At 43.4% G+C, this 16,272-nt stretch overlaps 1 protein-coding gene across 3 annotated transcripts in view; it reads left to right on the top strand.

Annotated features, from left to right (window-relative positions):
- Positions 1–13,618, top strand: part of LOC147013138 (prolyl 4-hydroxylase subunit alpha-2-like) — an 83,396-nt gene extending 69,778 nt beyond the window's left edge. For all 3 annotated transcript variants that reach the window (XM_085854747.1, XM_085854745.1, XM_085854746.1), the window contains exons 15-16: positions 3,938–4,034; positions 13,130–13,618. In XM_085854747.1, the coding sequence (XP_085710873.1) occupies positions 3,938–4,034; positions 13,130–13,203 (171 nt within the window). In that variant the 3' untranslated portion in view covers positions 13,204–13,618. The remainder of the gene's footprint in view (positions 1–3,937; positions 4,035–13,129) is intronic.
- Positions 13,619–16,272: the final 2,654 nt, after the last annotated feature.

The following is a 16,272-nucleotide window of genomic DNA, read 5'->3' as shown; positions in this document are numbered from 1 at the left end:
AGACGTGGATCACTACTAAACGGATTCCGTTCCTGCAAATACTGAAGAGCTGAGAGTGTGTCCTTCTAGTCACGAGATTGTCTTGCCTTGGTCACGTCCTTCTTCAGCTCTCCAGTGTTGTAGTTCACACCTGTGAGCTCCTGCATTGCCTGGTGTATTTCTGCACAGGCAGGCATTGATAGTAGCCATTCCAGCCGTTGTTGCTCTGTCATTCCTCGCCCTCGTGTGAGCCCCCCCCCCCCCCCGCTGGTCTTCAAACTTCTCATCAGAACTTGTTCGATGATCAGGTCAGATGAAAGACCTGCCAACAGGCGATCACTCCGTTGAACCACATGGAACACCTCATCAAAACGTTGTTGGACATTGCGATGTTGAGTTTTGAGGTTGGACATCTCCTGCAGATACTACTCACAGATTTGGCATACAGGTTGTGGCCCGAGGCTGCCAGGTAAGGCAGCATTTCCTGGATGGCCTGTAGATGTACTGCCCAGTTCCCAGTGCGCTCTGCCCGGATGTATTTGCGTAGAATGTCTAGCATGTCCATATACTGAACCCAGAGCGCTGAAGTTCTAGAAGATATCTTTGCAGAGTCAGCATGCTTCTGAAGGTGGTCTTTGATTCGTTTCAAGAAGTCAGACTTGCATACTTCTTCCACAGACTGGGGTTGGCAGAAGTGTGATGAGGGTTTTGTGCCACTTCAGACATCAATATCTCCAGCTCCTGAAAAGATGTTACGTGTCATTAGGTGCAACTGCCAGGCTGAATGTAGCACCATGAGATGCACATACAAGAAGCACAACATTGAGTGCACTCCAGCTTGTGGAAACTGCAGGGGCTCTGGCTGCACAAACACTCCATGTGACAATGATGAGGATGATGACGACATTGTCGAGTTCTAACTTTAATACGCTTGATTTTTTCTCAACATGTATAGTAAGTTTATAATGGATGTAGTTTCTGAGTTTAATGCGAATTTTCATTTTCATTTCAAAACCTTCGTCAGGCAGATGTGATTGCCCTGAGTGGAATTGTGAATTTTGTCATGGTTCAATGATTTACATAATTATTTTGTATTCCCATAGACTTGATTTCATCTTGTGTCTTCAACATTTCTTATTTTTTTTTTGGTCCAGGAGCCAAAATCAGTAACAGGTAAAAAAAAATTGGGAGGGACAAAAAATTGACATTTTTGGACAAAAAAGCTATACTTTTTTATTTTACCCTCAATACATTTCACTTTTTATAATTATTCTTGTATATCAATATACTGACCATAATTAGAAACAATTAGAATGCAGAAAAACATATATTTACATATTCAAATATCAATCTTTACAATTTTCTCATTTTCCCCGAAGCCGGGTGGTGGCCATATTGGATTTCCATGATTTCAGGACTTTCCCCCCAGAGGATCCCTTAGGACTTTTTTTCTGTCACTGAGGACATATCCAGGAATCAAAATCTGTAGAGTTTGCTTTTGTTGCAATTTGTGGGAGGTCATCCGACATTTTGACTGCACTATAAAGGCATCATTGCTCCGCATGCCAACCAGCATCCAAACCAGCAGCAGCATTTTCAAATTTGGTCTGATGGTTGCATAAATACTGAGAAGTGCTGTGCTGCTGATGCAGTGCCCCTGTAGATCAGGACAGCAATCTTGAATGTGGCCAGGTCCTGGCACGCAATGACCGACTTTTCAAAAGCTGATCATGGGTTACTTAACGTCCATCAGTGAATACTATCATGAAGAGGACAGCCGGCCTAACATCAACCTGCAAAGCACCACGATGACAATTTGTAGTCGTGCTCATAATCAAACCCAGACTCGAACTATCTGAAGAGTGTACATGACCTCTGCCTGTACTGTCAGGTCCAATTTCGCAGTAATTTATTTGTACCCATCTATCCATACAAAAATTGTGTGTTTTGTACACTAAACATGATAGGAGAATAGATATTTTGTTTAGTGTATTTTGTTGCCTTTTATTTGTGCCTTCATCTTAGAAGGTGTGCACAGACATTAAAATAGGCTCGGCAAGATGTGTAAGCCTTGTGTTGGCTGAGTGGTGTGGGTGGCCGGCTTGGGATCTTAGGGTCCTGAGTTTGAGCCTTGTTGGCCGCTGAATCAACACCAGGTGGAGTTGACTCAGCTGGTCGTCCTTCCGAGGTCGGCAAAATGAGTACCAGTGTACTGGTGTCGGGGCACAGCATCAGCAGCATAGTTGCTCCCCAACAAAATGATAGCTACCTGGCAGCCAAGCTGCCATATGCAAGAAGAAACAAAATGTGTAGTTTGTTTATTGGTCCTCCTTACTGCAGCAGCTCGCAACCCAGAAATGGCCTGTAGTCCTCCTGCCATGCCCATGTAAAGTGTACTCAATATTCGCTACCTTCCAGTACTAATTGATACTGCTAATGTCATAACCACATACCTTTTACATCGGGTTGTGGCTATCACACCAGCTGAATCTTTACTGAGGTGGGGAATATGTCATAAAGGCATTGGTGCTCCGCATGCCCAGCCAGCAGCAGTGTTTTCAAAAATGCCGTTGAAGTGAAGAGGTTATGACTTGTGCAATCCAAAAAAATCCTGCAAAACCACCAAAACCACACAATTTGAACAAAAGTTATTTGAAAAATATACACAGATGTCCAGGCACCAAAGCCTCAAATCTTAGCACTTCTTGTGCAGTTATTGGTGCAACGACTTTTACATTGCTTCCTTTTAGTGGGGCAACTTAGCTTAACAATTGTGCATTTTGTGAGGAAAGCACCAAATTTGGCACACGAGTAGCTGATCATATTATGAACAGATTTGGATATTGGGCCATCTCAAATTTTTTGATGGCAGTGGAAAATGGCTGCCACAGCCATCAGCTGCTGAATTTGAGACGGCCCAATATCGAAATCTGTTCATAATATGATAGGCTACGAGTGTGCCAAATTTGGTGCTTTCCTCACAAAATGCACAATTGTTGTGCTATATTTAGCTAAGTTGCCCCACTATTTGGGATTTTCAATATCAGAAGATATTGTCAGAAAAGAAAGAGCAAAAGATAACCTTCCCTTTCAAGAATAAAGGCGACTGCAAAGTTTACCTCGTGATTTGAAATAAAATAAAAAATTTCTTGAAATAAATCGTACACAAATACTGTATATTGAATTTTATCTATCTATAATTCCAGCTGTGTGTGTGTGTGTGTGTGTGTGTGTGTGTGTGTGTGTGTGTGTGTGTGTGTGTGTGTGTGTGTGTGTGTGTGTGTGTGTGTGTGTGTGTGTGTGTCCGCGCGCCTGTCTGTGTGTCTGTGACCGCTGTTTCTCGACAACCACTGGTCCGATCTAATTGAAACTTGCCAACTATATTGCTGGGGACCTGTGGATGTGCCTTTTCAAGGTTTGATATTAATCAGACAAGTGGTTCCCAAGTTATGGCCATTTATTTACCAAACCAATGACAGGACATGTTGCTGCGTAGGCATGGCCGATGGGAAAGAGATCCTCAGCCGCGTTCCCCATTACGGGTTACAACGCACGTACGGGCACGCAAGAGCGAAGGAACGGCCTGTGTGGTTGTTGTTTCTGGCACGTGGTTTGAAAGTTTTTATTTTTCTTCTTATTATTTTTTTTTGCATGTACGGCCACTCACATACGGGCACGTACGTATGGGCACGTACTAGTAATTAATAAAATTGAGACAAGTATTCTTCAAGCGAGTCTGTTTCTAATTAGCAGCCAAGTCTTGCTATTTGAGGTCCCTGATTGGCGGTGATATCATTGTAACATGAATATTCATAATTGCATGAGTCTATCAATTGTTCTGGAATCTTCATGCCATATGAATGTTTTGAAATATTTAAAAACATGTATCTGTAGGTGTGAGATGATATGTAAGTGATTCTGATCAGCATTTTTGGCTGCTGCTTGTTTTGTCGTCCAGGGAACCGCTGTATTCTGGTACAACCTCCTTCCCAGTGGAAGAGGAGATTATCGAACAAAACATGCAGCTTGTCCAGTACTCATGGGTAGCAAGTGGGGTCAGTTCTTTTGTCTTACCTCTTTCTTGCCATGTTCCATTGTTATCTTTTAAGCTTTTATATGGTTGTGCCATGTACGCCTTCAGCCAGTTCAACACGGAACTACGATTTCTGAAAAATTTATTGACACAACACACAATTACAATTTACCTTTGGAAAGTAATGCAACTCCGCTCCACTATATCCCCTGGAAAAGCTGTTTACTCCACCTTTTATATGTCTTATATAAATGTTGTCGTTTATTCCCTTTACTGTTATTCATATCGTGAATCCCTTTCCGTGTCTTCTTGTTCCTATTGTCTCAATTCGGCGTTTGTCTTTGTCTTAGCTTTAGCTTGATCATGTGTTGGTGATTCTTAACCTGCTTGTTCTTTCTTTCTTTTCAAATTTGCTTCCTCCCTCAAGCTCATATTCACTTTTTCTTTGTCAAACTTCTTCCTTTTCTTTTCAAATCTCCTCAAAAAATACAAAAAAAAAAAACAACTCCTTCCAGTCCCCTTTATACTTCTGTTGAGCATTCTTTGTCATTATTTTGTGACTCATTGTTTTATTGTCTTATAGAACTCACTGTTTCTTAATTATATTTAAAGCGTCTTTTAAAATGACATTTAAAAATGCTTTATCTCCGTTTACCTTACTTTCCAAGCACCTTATGATTGCACAGCTTCTTCTACACATATTTCCATTCCCTTTCTTGGTTCACAAACCTGTGCCCCATGTCCTGTCACGATCATACACCATGACTTTCCTCCATGCTTTGAACAACCCTTTACTTTCACGTGATTGCAATGCATTCCTGGTGTTAGCTTCATGGTTAGGGTGGTGGGCTTGGGATCCTTGGGTCCTGAGTTGAAATCTTACTTGTCTGTTGAATTAATACCATGTGGGGTTGACTCTGCCTGTCATCCTTCCGAGGTCGGCAAAATGAGTGCCAGCATGCTGGTATCCTGCGTCAGAGTGGCGACCCGTCCCGGATTGTGCAAAACAGTACAGGAGACTGCTGAGGCAGAACCAACGCTCTGCAAAGAGTATCGTCCCAACGGATAGATGATTGAAATGTTTGTATTAGTGTGGTATAGCTTGGGGTGCAAAAGAGAAACACTGTTTTCAGCGAGTGCCAGCTCAACCATGAAGCCTTTCATATCTGAAACTCCCAAATCTCCTCTCCCATGTGTCTTGACAACCCCACCACGCACTCTGCTTTCCCCACTGTCCCCACCAAGCTCCCTGCTACCCCAATCATGCACTTTGCCACCCCTACTAAGTTCATTTACTGCTTCAACTCATCTCATATCTCCACAACCATGTGTCCTGTTTCCTCCAATGTGTACTCATTTTGCCATTAACCCACCCTGGTTTATTTCCAAAAATGTAGCCTCACTGCACAACTCGTTCTTTTTTTTCCCCCACTTATTCTCTCCCATTCGTGGGCCTGCCTTCTGGAGATCGGTAAATTGCCCTCTTCTTTGCAGGACTTCAAGCAAGCGCTGTGCCATCTCATGTCATTTCCCTTCTGTAACTGCAATTTTTTCTTCCCCCTCCCCCCCATCTTGTAACAGCAAAAATCAAATTCACTCACACTTTGAGCTGTCTCAACTGGGATTAATTCCTGTAGGGATAGGGCCCGATTCGAAACTCTTCGTCATGTGCTTCACTGGAAGGATATTGCATAATGAAGTAAGTTTCAGAGGGGGGGGGATGGGGGGTTAAGCAGGTGCTTGTCTGTTGGATGTTAAAGATCCTCATAGTGGATGAAGGCCTTGTACGTTGATAGGAGTTCAGGTGTGCCTTGGAAGGACTTAACATGACAGAGGACAGGTCAGGTCAGGTATGGGAGCATGCGCCAGAGCAGCGCGTCACTGCATCCACTTTCCGCCGGTACTCCAGGGGCCTCCATCTGGCCATCCCCCAGGCAGATGCCAGGCCCATCCCCATCTCCTTGAGATGCCGATCAACCTGCTGCAACCACGAGGCACGTCGTCAGCCCGTTGGCCTCCCCCATTCATGAGGCTCACTGGCTGAGAGAATCTGGTGAGCAGGATCAGCGTCAGGAAAACGAGTCACATGGCCATACAGACACAGCTGATGCTCACAGACAATATAGGTAACAAATCTCATCTGAGGCTCTCTCATTCGGTGATTGGCTTTGGAGGCCAACTTTGAAATGTGACTTCCCCAAGAAAGATTGTGGCTGATAGTGAGTCCCAGAGTGACTAAACTTCTTCAATAGGATTGTTAAGAAAGTAGATTGGGGAGGGGGGGTTGCTAGACGGTTCTTTGGAAAAGAGAGTGAGAGTGTGACATTTGTCAGGATTGAAAGACGTTTCACCAGCTTGTGATTTTGTCAAGGTCTGAATAGAGTGAAGAGGCTGCTGCCTACCTTTCTGAGAGATGTCATGGCAGAGCATGAAGTCATTAGCAAATAGATAAAGGGGATTTTCAAGAGAGTCACAGAGATCATTCATGAAGATTAAGAACAGCATTAGACCGAGAACACTGCCTTTGGGCACTCTTGCCTTGACAGGGAGAGGAGATGAAAAGATTCTGTTTATTGCCACACTTTGGCTGTGACAGTAGTGGAAGTCAGTAAGCCATGTGTGGAGGTGGCCTTGGATGCCATAGCTAGAGAGTTTGGAGAGCAGGGCGGGGTGCCAGACTGTATCAAAAGCACAAGATATGGTCAGAGAGACGACCCTAACCTCATGTCTGACAATGAGGGCCTCCATTCATTTTGGGATATTACTAGAAGCTGCGTGTCCAAGGTAGAGTGACCTAATCTGAGATGAGGCTGTAGAAGAAAAGAAAGGATTTCATATCAACTGTGATGATGGATTCCATGACCTTGCTGATGATTGGTTGAAAGCTGATAGTTCTAGAACAAAGGGGATCATATTGTGCACCTTTTTAATGCAGTGCAGTGATGGTGGATTTCCAAGCAGATGGAAGATGACCTAGGGTTAATGGTAGGGTGAAAAGGGCAGAGAGAGGATGTGCAAAAGTAGCAGAGCAGGTTTTTAGAACATGTGAGCTGATGCCGTACAGTCCAGTTGCAGGGTCAGAGTTTAGCGTTGATAGAAACTGCAACACCTTCTCAGGTGCAAAAGACACAGAGTCCAGGAGCAGTTGGGTTTGACTGGGTAGAAGGAGTACAGAGAGTGAGTGTATGGGTACACAAGATTTGCAAGAAAACACAGAATTGCGGCGTTCGGCCTTCTCATGAGCGGAGTCGGCTGTTATGCCATTTAAGATTAAGCAAGGGATGGAGGGGAGCATACACCAGAGACAGACTTGACAAGTAGTCACCAGTTTTTAGAGGAGGGAGACAAGTTTGACAGTTCATCCTTGAGGTTGGAAAGATGTGGACATTGCCTTCAGTCAGATTTGCCTTCCAGGAAGAGAAGGAAAGTTGTTTCAGAGCAACTGCCTCAACACAGGATTCAGTGTGCCGTTGGTGGGAAGAGGGGAAGGATCACTGAAAACGAGATGGGATGAATCTGTGCATGAGAGAGAGCAGGTTTCTGTGGAAGAATTCCCAGGCTGAGTTGATATCAGGGGGCAGTAAATATGAGAGACAAGCCCTGAAGTGAGATGGCTGCTTGCAGTCACTGCCAATCTGCCTGAGTGAAATGCTAGACTTGCCGGTGATGAGGCAGCTCTCTGAGAATTACCAAAGAGATGTTGACTTTCACAAGCACGTGATCAGATGAACCAATTGGAGCAGAGGAAGAGCAAGAGACATTTGTGGGGAAGTTCATCATCACCAATTCCAGAAGGGAGAATTTGTCATCAGGAGAAATCCAGGCTGGAAAGTTCACATATTGAGTCAGTTCTATGGAGCCACAGAAGTCCCTTGCAGAAGTGCCATTGCTGGTGAGAGAGGGACCAACACCCAGCCATTTTGCATGGTAACAATTGAAATCACCACATATGAGGAACAGAGAGTTGGGATAAGTGGTTAAAAGTTGATCCATGTTGTCAGAGAGAGAGAGAGAGAGAGAGAGAGAGAGAGTGAGAGAGAGAGAGAGACGGAGAGAGAGAGAGAGACGGAGAGAGGGAGAGAGACGGAGAGAGAGAGAGAGAGAGAGAGACGGAGAGAGAGAGAGAGAGAGAGAGAGAGAGAGAGAGAGAGAGAGAGAGAGAGAGAGAGAGAGATATATAGATAGATAGATAGATAGATAGAGATATTTAGATGGAGTTGTCACTGCTGGGAGGATGGTATAACACACAGACAAACAAGAGGTGGGAGCGGAGCGGTAGTCACATCCAAAGGTACTCCTGTGGCCTGGGAGGTGTAATATCAGTACAAGGGCAGTGAGAAATTTAGTACTTCATGTAAAGTGCAACTCTGCTGCCGGGTCATGATTCAATCCTATGAAATCAGAGGAATCAATATCCGGGTAGAGACACGAAGGAGTCAGGGATGTCCTTTGGGGGGAAGGATTCCGTTAAACAGATGATGCCCAGTTTACGTGGCCTGGATTGAGAGATCTGTCAGGTTAGAGCGGAGACCTCGGATGCTTGAGCTCCACACAGTTAGAGATGGTGGAGGAGGTTTTGGGAGGGTGCAGGATAGGGGGAGGCTTTGCTTGGGCAGGGTAAGAGGGGGGCTTTGAGTGGGCAGGATGAGGGGGAAGGATTGAGTGTGTGGGGTGCGGGAGAAAGTTTAAGTGGGTGGGGTGAGGGGGAGGCATTGTGAGGGTGGTGTGATCAGGGATGCAGAAAGTGGGGACATGAAGCTTTGAGGGGGTGGGTGGGGGTGGAAGCTGAAAGAGGGGAAATGAAGTGGAGGGATGCTGATTCCAAATTCCCAAATTGGCCAAATGGAGATAAAGATCATGGGATGGGAGGTAAGATTTTTTTGTTGAAGGCACAGAGAAATGTGGTGCTGTATGTGCGGGAGGAAGGTTGGTGGACCAAGCACTGAGCTGACAGACAGTTTTGTAAAATAGTCGATGTGATGATGAAGAAAAAGAAGAAGAACTTCAACAGATCATCAATAGATTACTCCTGACAGATAAGAGTATTGAAGCATTTTAAAATTATTTTAAATGCTTTTGAAGGAAGAAAGAAGAAGCATTTATGTTCAATGAAGATTCAGATTGGAGATATTGAGAAAAGATGGGGAAAAAAGAATGAAGCGCAGGAAGTACAGCAGAAGGAAATTCAAGTAGAACTAGAGGGGGAGCACTCTGTAGAGTGCAAAACCTCTGCCGCCAATACTGCTGGGTCACTTAAGTGAACCTGATATCCTATTCATTATTGGTCAAAACGGATCAGAGTCTACTGAACCATTATTGAATAAACTAAACTAGATCGACGAGCATGTAGAAATGCCAAAAAAAAAAAAAATCGAATTTTTTTTGAAAAAAAAGTTGCAAAATTAGTTTTTTTTTTCTCTAACAAATTTTTTTGTGGGGGGGTTGGAAATCACTTAAAACAAGTAGAAATGCAAAAAAAAACATTCAAATATTTTTTTTAAATGGCCGCCATAGCGGCCATATTGGACGTTGGACCAAGTCCAAAATGTAATGGCATGATCCTTGGACCATACCTAATCCCCCCACCAAGTTTCGTCGAAATCCGTCCAGGAGTTCTTCCATAATACTGTTCACAAACAAACAAACAAGCAGACGGGGTGAAAACAGTAACCTCCGTCCATCTTCGATGGTGGAGGTTAACTAGAGGGGGAGCACTCGGTAGAGTGCAAAACCTCCGCCGCCAGTACTGCTAGGTCACTCAAGTAAACCTGATATCCTATTCATTCAATTTGACGTCAACAGTGCTCACAGAGTTATAGTTTGCAACTTTCCCTTTTACTTTTAACTTTTACATACTCAATTCATTCGTCATAATTCGATTCCTTGAGACAGAAATTGATTTTACGTGGGTATATCCACCTGAAGTTCCAAAATCAGCCGCAATTATAATTGTGGCATGTTTTTTTTGTTGGAAATCACTTCTAACATGTAGAAATGCCCAAAAAAATCGAAATTTTGTTGAAAAAAATTTGCAGAAATTTTTTTCTCTAACAAGATTTTTTTGGGGGTGGGGGGGTTGGAAATTACTTAATCACTTAAAACATGTAGAAATGCAAAAAAAAAGAAATCGAAATTTTGTTGAAAAAAAGCTGCAAAAATTTTTTTTTCTCTAACAATTTTTTTGGGGGGAGGGGTTGGAAATCACTTAAAACATGTAGAAATGCAAAAAAAAAAATTCAAATATTTTTTCAAATTGGCCGCCATAGCAGCCATATTGGATTTTGGACCAAGTCCAAAATCCGTGGACCAGACTTAACCCCCCCCCCCCCCACCAAGTTTCGTCGAAATCCGTCGAGGAGTTTTTACGTAATACTGTTCACAAACAAACAAACAAACAGAAAGGGTTGAAAACTGTAACCTCCATCCATCTTCGATGGCGGAGGTTAATAATATCACTGTGGAGTTTTGTAATGTTTTGGAAAAATAATGTTTTGTTTTTGTTGTGATTTTTTTGAAGTGAGGAGGGGAAATAGGATAATGTTGAGAAGTAAAATATTTGGGAAGAATGAAGCAAAACGAGGAACATGGAGACAAAGATTTTCACACTTGCTATCCAATGAGCAGCTACATGAGGCCTTCAACACCACAAAACTAATTAAACAAATAAAGCACAAACAATGTCCTATCAAACATGAATTATTGGATAGGATATAACAACAACACCGAGATGAAGATATAACAGGAAAACATGACAAATCCAGTTCGGAAAACTTATCTTCAATGAGGTTGAAACGGTAGCTGTAGATTCGACCGGCACGTGGAAAAATCTCCGAACCACCGGAAGTCCAAATTGGAGACCATTCCTGAAGCGGAGCCTCGGTGCTTTGGCAGCACTGAGGTCTCATCTATGTGTATAGTTTTATTGATGATAATGATATAACATGAGCAGTAAGCATGCCTGTAGTCAATTAAAATATAAATTTTATACCCACGGTGAATTCGCTTTGACATTCATGGGAAATTTACATAAGGTACTCCTTCAGCTGTTAGAGTCCCACTGCAGTCATATGCTGCCCGCCATGACATGGCATTCCTTGGCTTGCATTGTCCTCCCTTCCACGCCCTCCTGGTCCTTGCTGTGCCATTTTGATCACCATTCTTCTCTCATGATCCCTGCTTTGCTGTCTTGATCCTTCATCTTGATTATTTGTTATTAGATCCTCGTGGAGGATCTCTAAGTCTTACTCACGTTGTTGTTTTTCATCTTCTTCTTGTGGACTTTTTAGATCCTCGTGGAGGATCTCTAAGTCTTACTCACGTTGTTGTTCTTGTGGACTTTTTTGTTTCACAGCCTACAGTTTTCATCGAAACTTCCTGAAACTTGGCGTATATATGCAAAAATTCCCTGCGCAGACAGTAACCATCTCCGATTTTGAAAATTCCTCCGAGAAAAAAAAGTTGTAACGTCAAAATATCTCCGCTAATGGAAATCGCCAAAAAAATTATCTCCAAAACTAGGCAAGCTTTTTTTATTCTGTTTGCGGGAATCGAACAGGGCATTAGCAGAGATGAATTACCGCACATATGAGACATCACTATGACGTCATATCAATTTTTATGATGTCATTCTTATTTTTTGACATTTTTTGTTTCACAACCCAGAGTTTTCATCGGATCTTCGTGAAACTTGCCACGTATATGCAGAAAGCCCACGCGCAAGCAGTAACTATCTCCGATTTTGGAAATTCTTCCGAGAAAAAAAGTTGACGTCATAATATCGCCGCTAATGGAAATCGCCTATACCATTATCTCCGAAACTAGGCGAGCTGTTTGAATTTTGTTTGCGGGAATCAAGCCGGGCATTAGCACGGATAATTTATCGCAAACCTGATACATCACAATGACGTCATATTCGTTTTTATGATGTCATCATTAAGAGGACGAAGATCTTCGCTCATTTGAGCTTGTTTTGCATACAATGTCGAGGCTTGTGTAAGAGCTAACACATAGAACATATAACAAGGCAGGAAACAAGAGGGGCATGAGAGGGAAGCACAAAATAATGGGGAACAGAGATATTAGATCTGTAGAAGGGAGAGGAATGAGGCAGGACACTACATCCTTCATCATCTCTCACCTTATTTGACTTCACGCTGTGGAAACAAAGGCATTTCGGATCATTGGTATCTCCTGCGGTGAGGATGAGTCTTTGGGCCTATCACTCCCTCACCGCAGGCAGGTCGGTGGTCTTTCTGTCTTCTACCATTTCCTCTCCAGTCTCATGCCCCCCCTTCTCTGTCCGCGAAATGTCCCCCCTCCCCCCCCACATATTTCCGCAGGGTGCTCCAGGTCCGCCAACAACCCCCTTCTGGTAAAACTACCAAAATCACGAATCATTGCTCACCTTCACTCTTTCATTCCTGTTTTTTTCCCCACCTTTGGAATAAACTCCCACACTCTCTTCAATCCCATTCTTTGCTCCAGGCCTTCAAAAAAGCAGTTCACCACCACCTCTTATCTTCCCACATCCAAAACCATGATCTTTTCTACCCCCCGTTAATCCACCCCAAACCCACCTCCTTCAAATTCCCTGCTTTCCTTCCTGAAAGTCCATATAGTGTCCATCTTGTATACCACATGTTCCCCGCCCCATCCCTCTCCCTTCCATAGATCTCCTAATGTCTCTGTTCCCCACTGTTTTGTCCTTCCCTCTCCCGCCCCTCTTGTCTCCTGCCCCCCCCGCCCCCCTTGCTGTGCGTTGTGTTAGCTCTCATACGAGCCTCGACAATATATACAAAAATAAAAATAAAAATCCTGCATCATCATCTCTTGATCCTGATTCTCACGTGACGCCTCTTCTTGATTCCTGATGTGTCTTCTGGATTCCCAACATGTTTTCTCAATCCCTCCGATAATTGTTTGAATCATTGTTGTTTCCTTTCTGTGATTTACCCTCTATATACCCATCACGTCTTTTCAATCCTTTACATATTTTCTCCATATTCACTGTGCTTTCAAGTTGCAATCAATGACTTGATAAACTTATGTGGCCTTTAATGTTCTATTTGTAACGTTTTCGTAAATTTGATTTCATTTTCCTCCCTACTCTTCTTTCAGTGTCCAACAAGTGGCTGCACGAACGAGGTCAAGAATTCCGTCGTAAATGTGACCTTTCACCTTTTACAGAATGATGTGCTCAGTGCTCATTCTGATATACTGTTCAGTTTGTCAGACCTCTTGTACAGACAGACTCATCATCGAGCATGTGACATTTCCTTCCTCAAACCTTTTAGTGCCTCTGCCAAGCTTTCAAGCTGTCTGACTTTCACTTCATTTGCTGGGCTGCAATGTGTTGTGCATTTATTAACCATCATACCGATTAAAAATAATCTATGAAATGCCTGTTTAATATCACGGCTCCCTATCAGGTCGATCACTGTGTCGTTCAAAATGTTCAGGATATGATTCAAAGGAAAGCTTCCTAAAGTTACAGTGGGCAGTCCTCATGTACATGCAACCCGTTAAATACTGTAACTTAAAACGACTAAGGACTGAAGTTTTTATATGATGGTGCTTTACATTAAATAATTTTATGATGGAAACGTTTTCTTGTTGTTCATGGTGTAATTCATTGCTTCTCAAACAGGATGGGGTTGGGGTGCAGAGTGGGGTGGGATGAGGGTGGTGCAGAATGTATGCTTGGAGAGGTGAGGGCATGAAGAGGTTAAAGGAAAAATAAATGAAAATCTTGATTGCATACAAATCAACAAAATCTGCTGCCATGGAGTCAGAGGCACAGCTAGATCTTTATATTTTTGGCAATATGACATCTGACGGCTGGAGACAAGTTGATGATGAAGAGACTGTGTCGGACTGTTTATGAGTATGCATTTCCGTATTTTTTTATTTTAAACAGGATACATAGCTCGTACTGGAGCTACACCTCCCCCCTCACACACACACACACACACACACACACACACACACACACACACACACACACACACACACACACACACACACACACACACACACACACACACACACACACACACACACACACCAAGACAAACACAGCCACTGAGCTTGGGGGAATTGTCATCACTTCCCAGGATCCTCTGGGTACCAGCAAAGTCACAACAATGTCACTGTGTTTCTCATTGCACTCAGTGAGGCATTTCCTAAGGAGGTTTGAATATGGAATGCAGTACAATTTTCAATATGGAGTGAAAGTGGCATGTTGGATTTTTTAATTATTTTAATTTCGTTACAGTATATGTTCATGTGTGGCAGGAGGAGTGGTCAGGAGTCTTCCAGCATAGTGCAGAGGTAGCACACTTACCCTTGAGCTGTTGAGCTATCTAGTGTGGGTTCAATTGCTGACCCGAGTATAAAACGTGAGAATTGTGCTTCACTGACGGGGTGGGGTGTTCCATCGCAAAGTGTGCTGTCCATCAGATGGACGTTATGAGCTGGGTCTTCCATCCACAAACCTCAATTGATGCATGTTAAAGATGCCACTGTGTTTTGATGAGTGTAAGAGTTCCTGTTGGCACTCCGAACAATTTTTAAATTCCTACCCTGATTGCTAGTGGGAATAGAAAGGCAAGCCACCTCGTGTAACTTGCCATCAGATTGCTTTGGCAGCACCAAACCTTCATTCAGGCAGAGCTGCAAGGGCAGGTGGACCTAAAGTACTACAGACAAGACAGAGGAAGGGGGATGCTTGACCGAAACATTTTTTTTTACAACCACTGATGTAATGCACAGATGTAGAACTTCTCAAGTGGATGTAGTGTGAAAGGCCATGCACAACAAATTATTGTGTAATGGTAAAGTGGATTGCAAAAGCATAAATTAACAATCGGTACAGAATGGGTGTTTCCGCTTGTAAACTCCTTTACTCCAAATATAATAAATGACTAAAATGTGAAATACAGATCCATTTTTGGGTCAAAACCCTCATTTAATCAATTAATCTGCAGATTGATCGTCATTCAGGTGTGGTTATATGCCAGCGATCATAAATTCGATTTGTCAGGGTCAGGATTTGAACCTACAACCCCTTGATTACAATATAGATGCTCAGCCGGTGGAGCCAATCTTTTATTGGCTTAAATTTTTTTTTAATAAAGCATTTTTGTTTTTCTATCAAACAGACATGTGGAATGGGGATTGCCACGGATTCTGCAGAAAGCTGCATGCAAAATATTGTTTGATTGTGACCTCAACAAGTTACCGAGATGGTTGCCATAGCAACACAATTCAGCCAATCACAGTCGTGATCTAATCGGGTTGAGATAATGTCTTGAGGAATAGATATCTGCAATGTGAAAGGTAAATGTAACAACGCTTTTTGAAGTACCCAGTACACCACAGTACATGGATGGATGATCGGTCGGTCGAACAGAGCTCATTTTAATGTCCCCCGCCCTTCAACCTTGTTGGACGGGCAAAAAGTGACGTCATGATTAGTGAATTTGTGTTGAACATTATCAGTGACTTGGAATATTTTGGACGTTGGGGTTGTGACGTAAACTTTTATAAACTCCATGTTTCTTCACAAAACGTTACGGTTAGTATTGTTAACAGAATCACAAGTGGGCCTTCTGTTATGAGGGCATTTGAACGTGTGTTCGATATGCATGTTTAAGCTGAAAAAGGGAGGAGTGCAGCATATTGTTATTTACAGTGAATGGCAGAGGCCCCCAATTGGGAGGTGGGAAGTGGGTTACAATTTGACTCCCGAGAGGGGCTGGTGGGTCACGTTTGACTCCTAAGAGGAGCTGGTGGGTCACGTTTGACTCCTGAGAGGGGCTGGTGGGTCACGTTTGACTCCTGAGAGGGGCTGGTGGGTCACGTTTGACTCCTGAGAGGGGCTGGGGGGTCACGTTTGACTCCTGAGAGGGGCTGGTGGGTCACGTTTGACTCCTGAGAGGGGCTGGTGGGTCACGTTTGACTCCTGAGAGGGGCTGGTGGGTCACGTTTGACTCCTGAGAGGGGCTGGTGGGTCACGTTTGACTCCTGAGAGGGGCTGGTGAGTCGTGGGGTGGAGTAAGATGGCGGCATGCCTGAAGTTCGCTTGTTGAGGTTTGACTAAACGCTTTGCCTCCATCGGACGAGCCTTTGTGTGACATATTTCACGCACGGACCATTCTTGGGTGGATTACGTCATTTAAAAAGTCTCTGTTATACCAAAGGATTGATGCCTTGGATGTGGTTCTGCTACCTCCTTGCTTGTCACTCAGCATTTAAAAAAA

The sequence above is a fragment of the Eptatretus burgeri genome, chromosome 14, assembly GCF_056783735.1.
Source record: "Eptatretus burgeri isolate ZD-2024b chromosome 14, Ebu_testis_v1, whole genome shotgun sequence".
Classification (NCBI taxonomy): Eukaryota; Metazoa; Chordata; class Myxini; order Myxiniformes; family Myxinidae; genus Eptatretus; species Eptatretus burgeri.
Note: the sequence above shows the minus strand (reverse complement) of the source record. Positions and strands in the feature narration are given on the sequence as shown.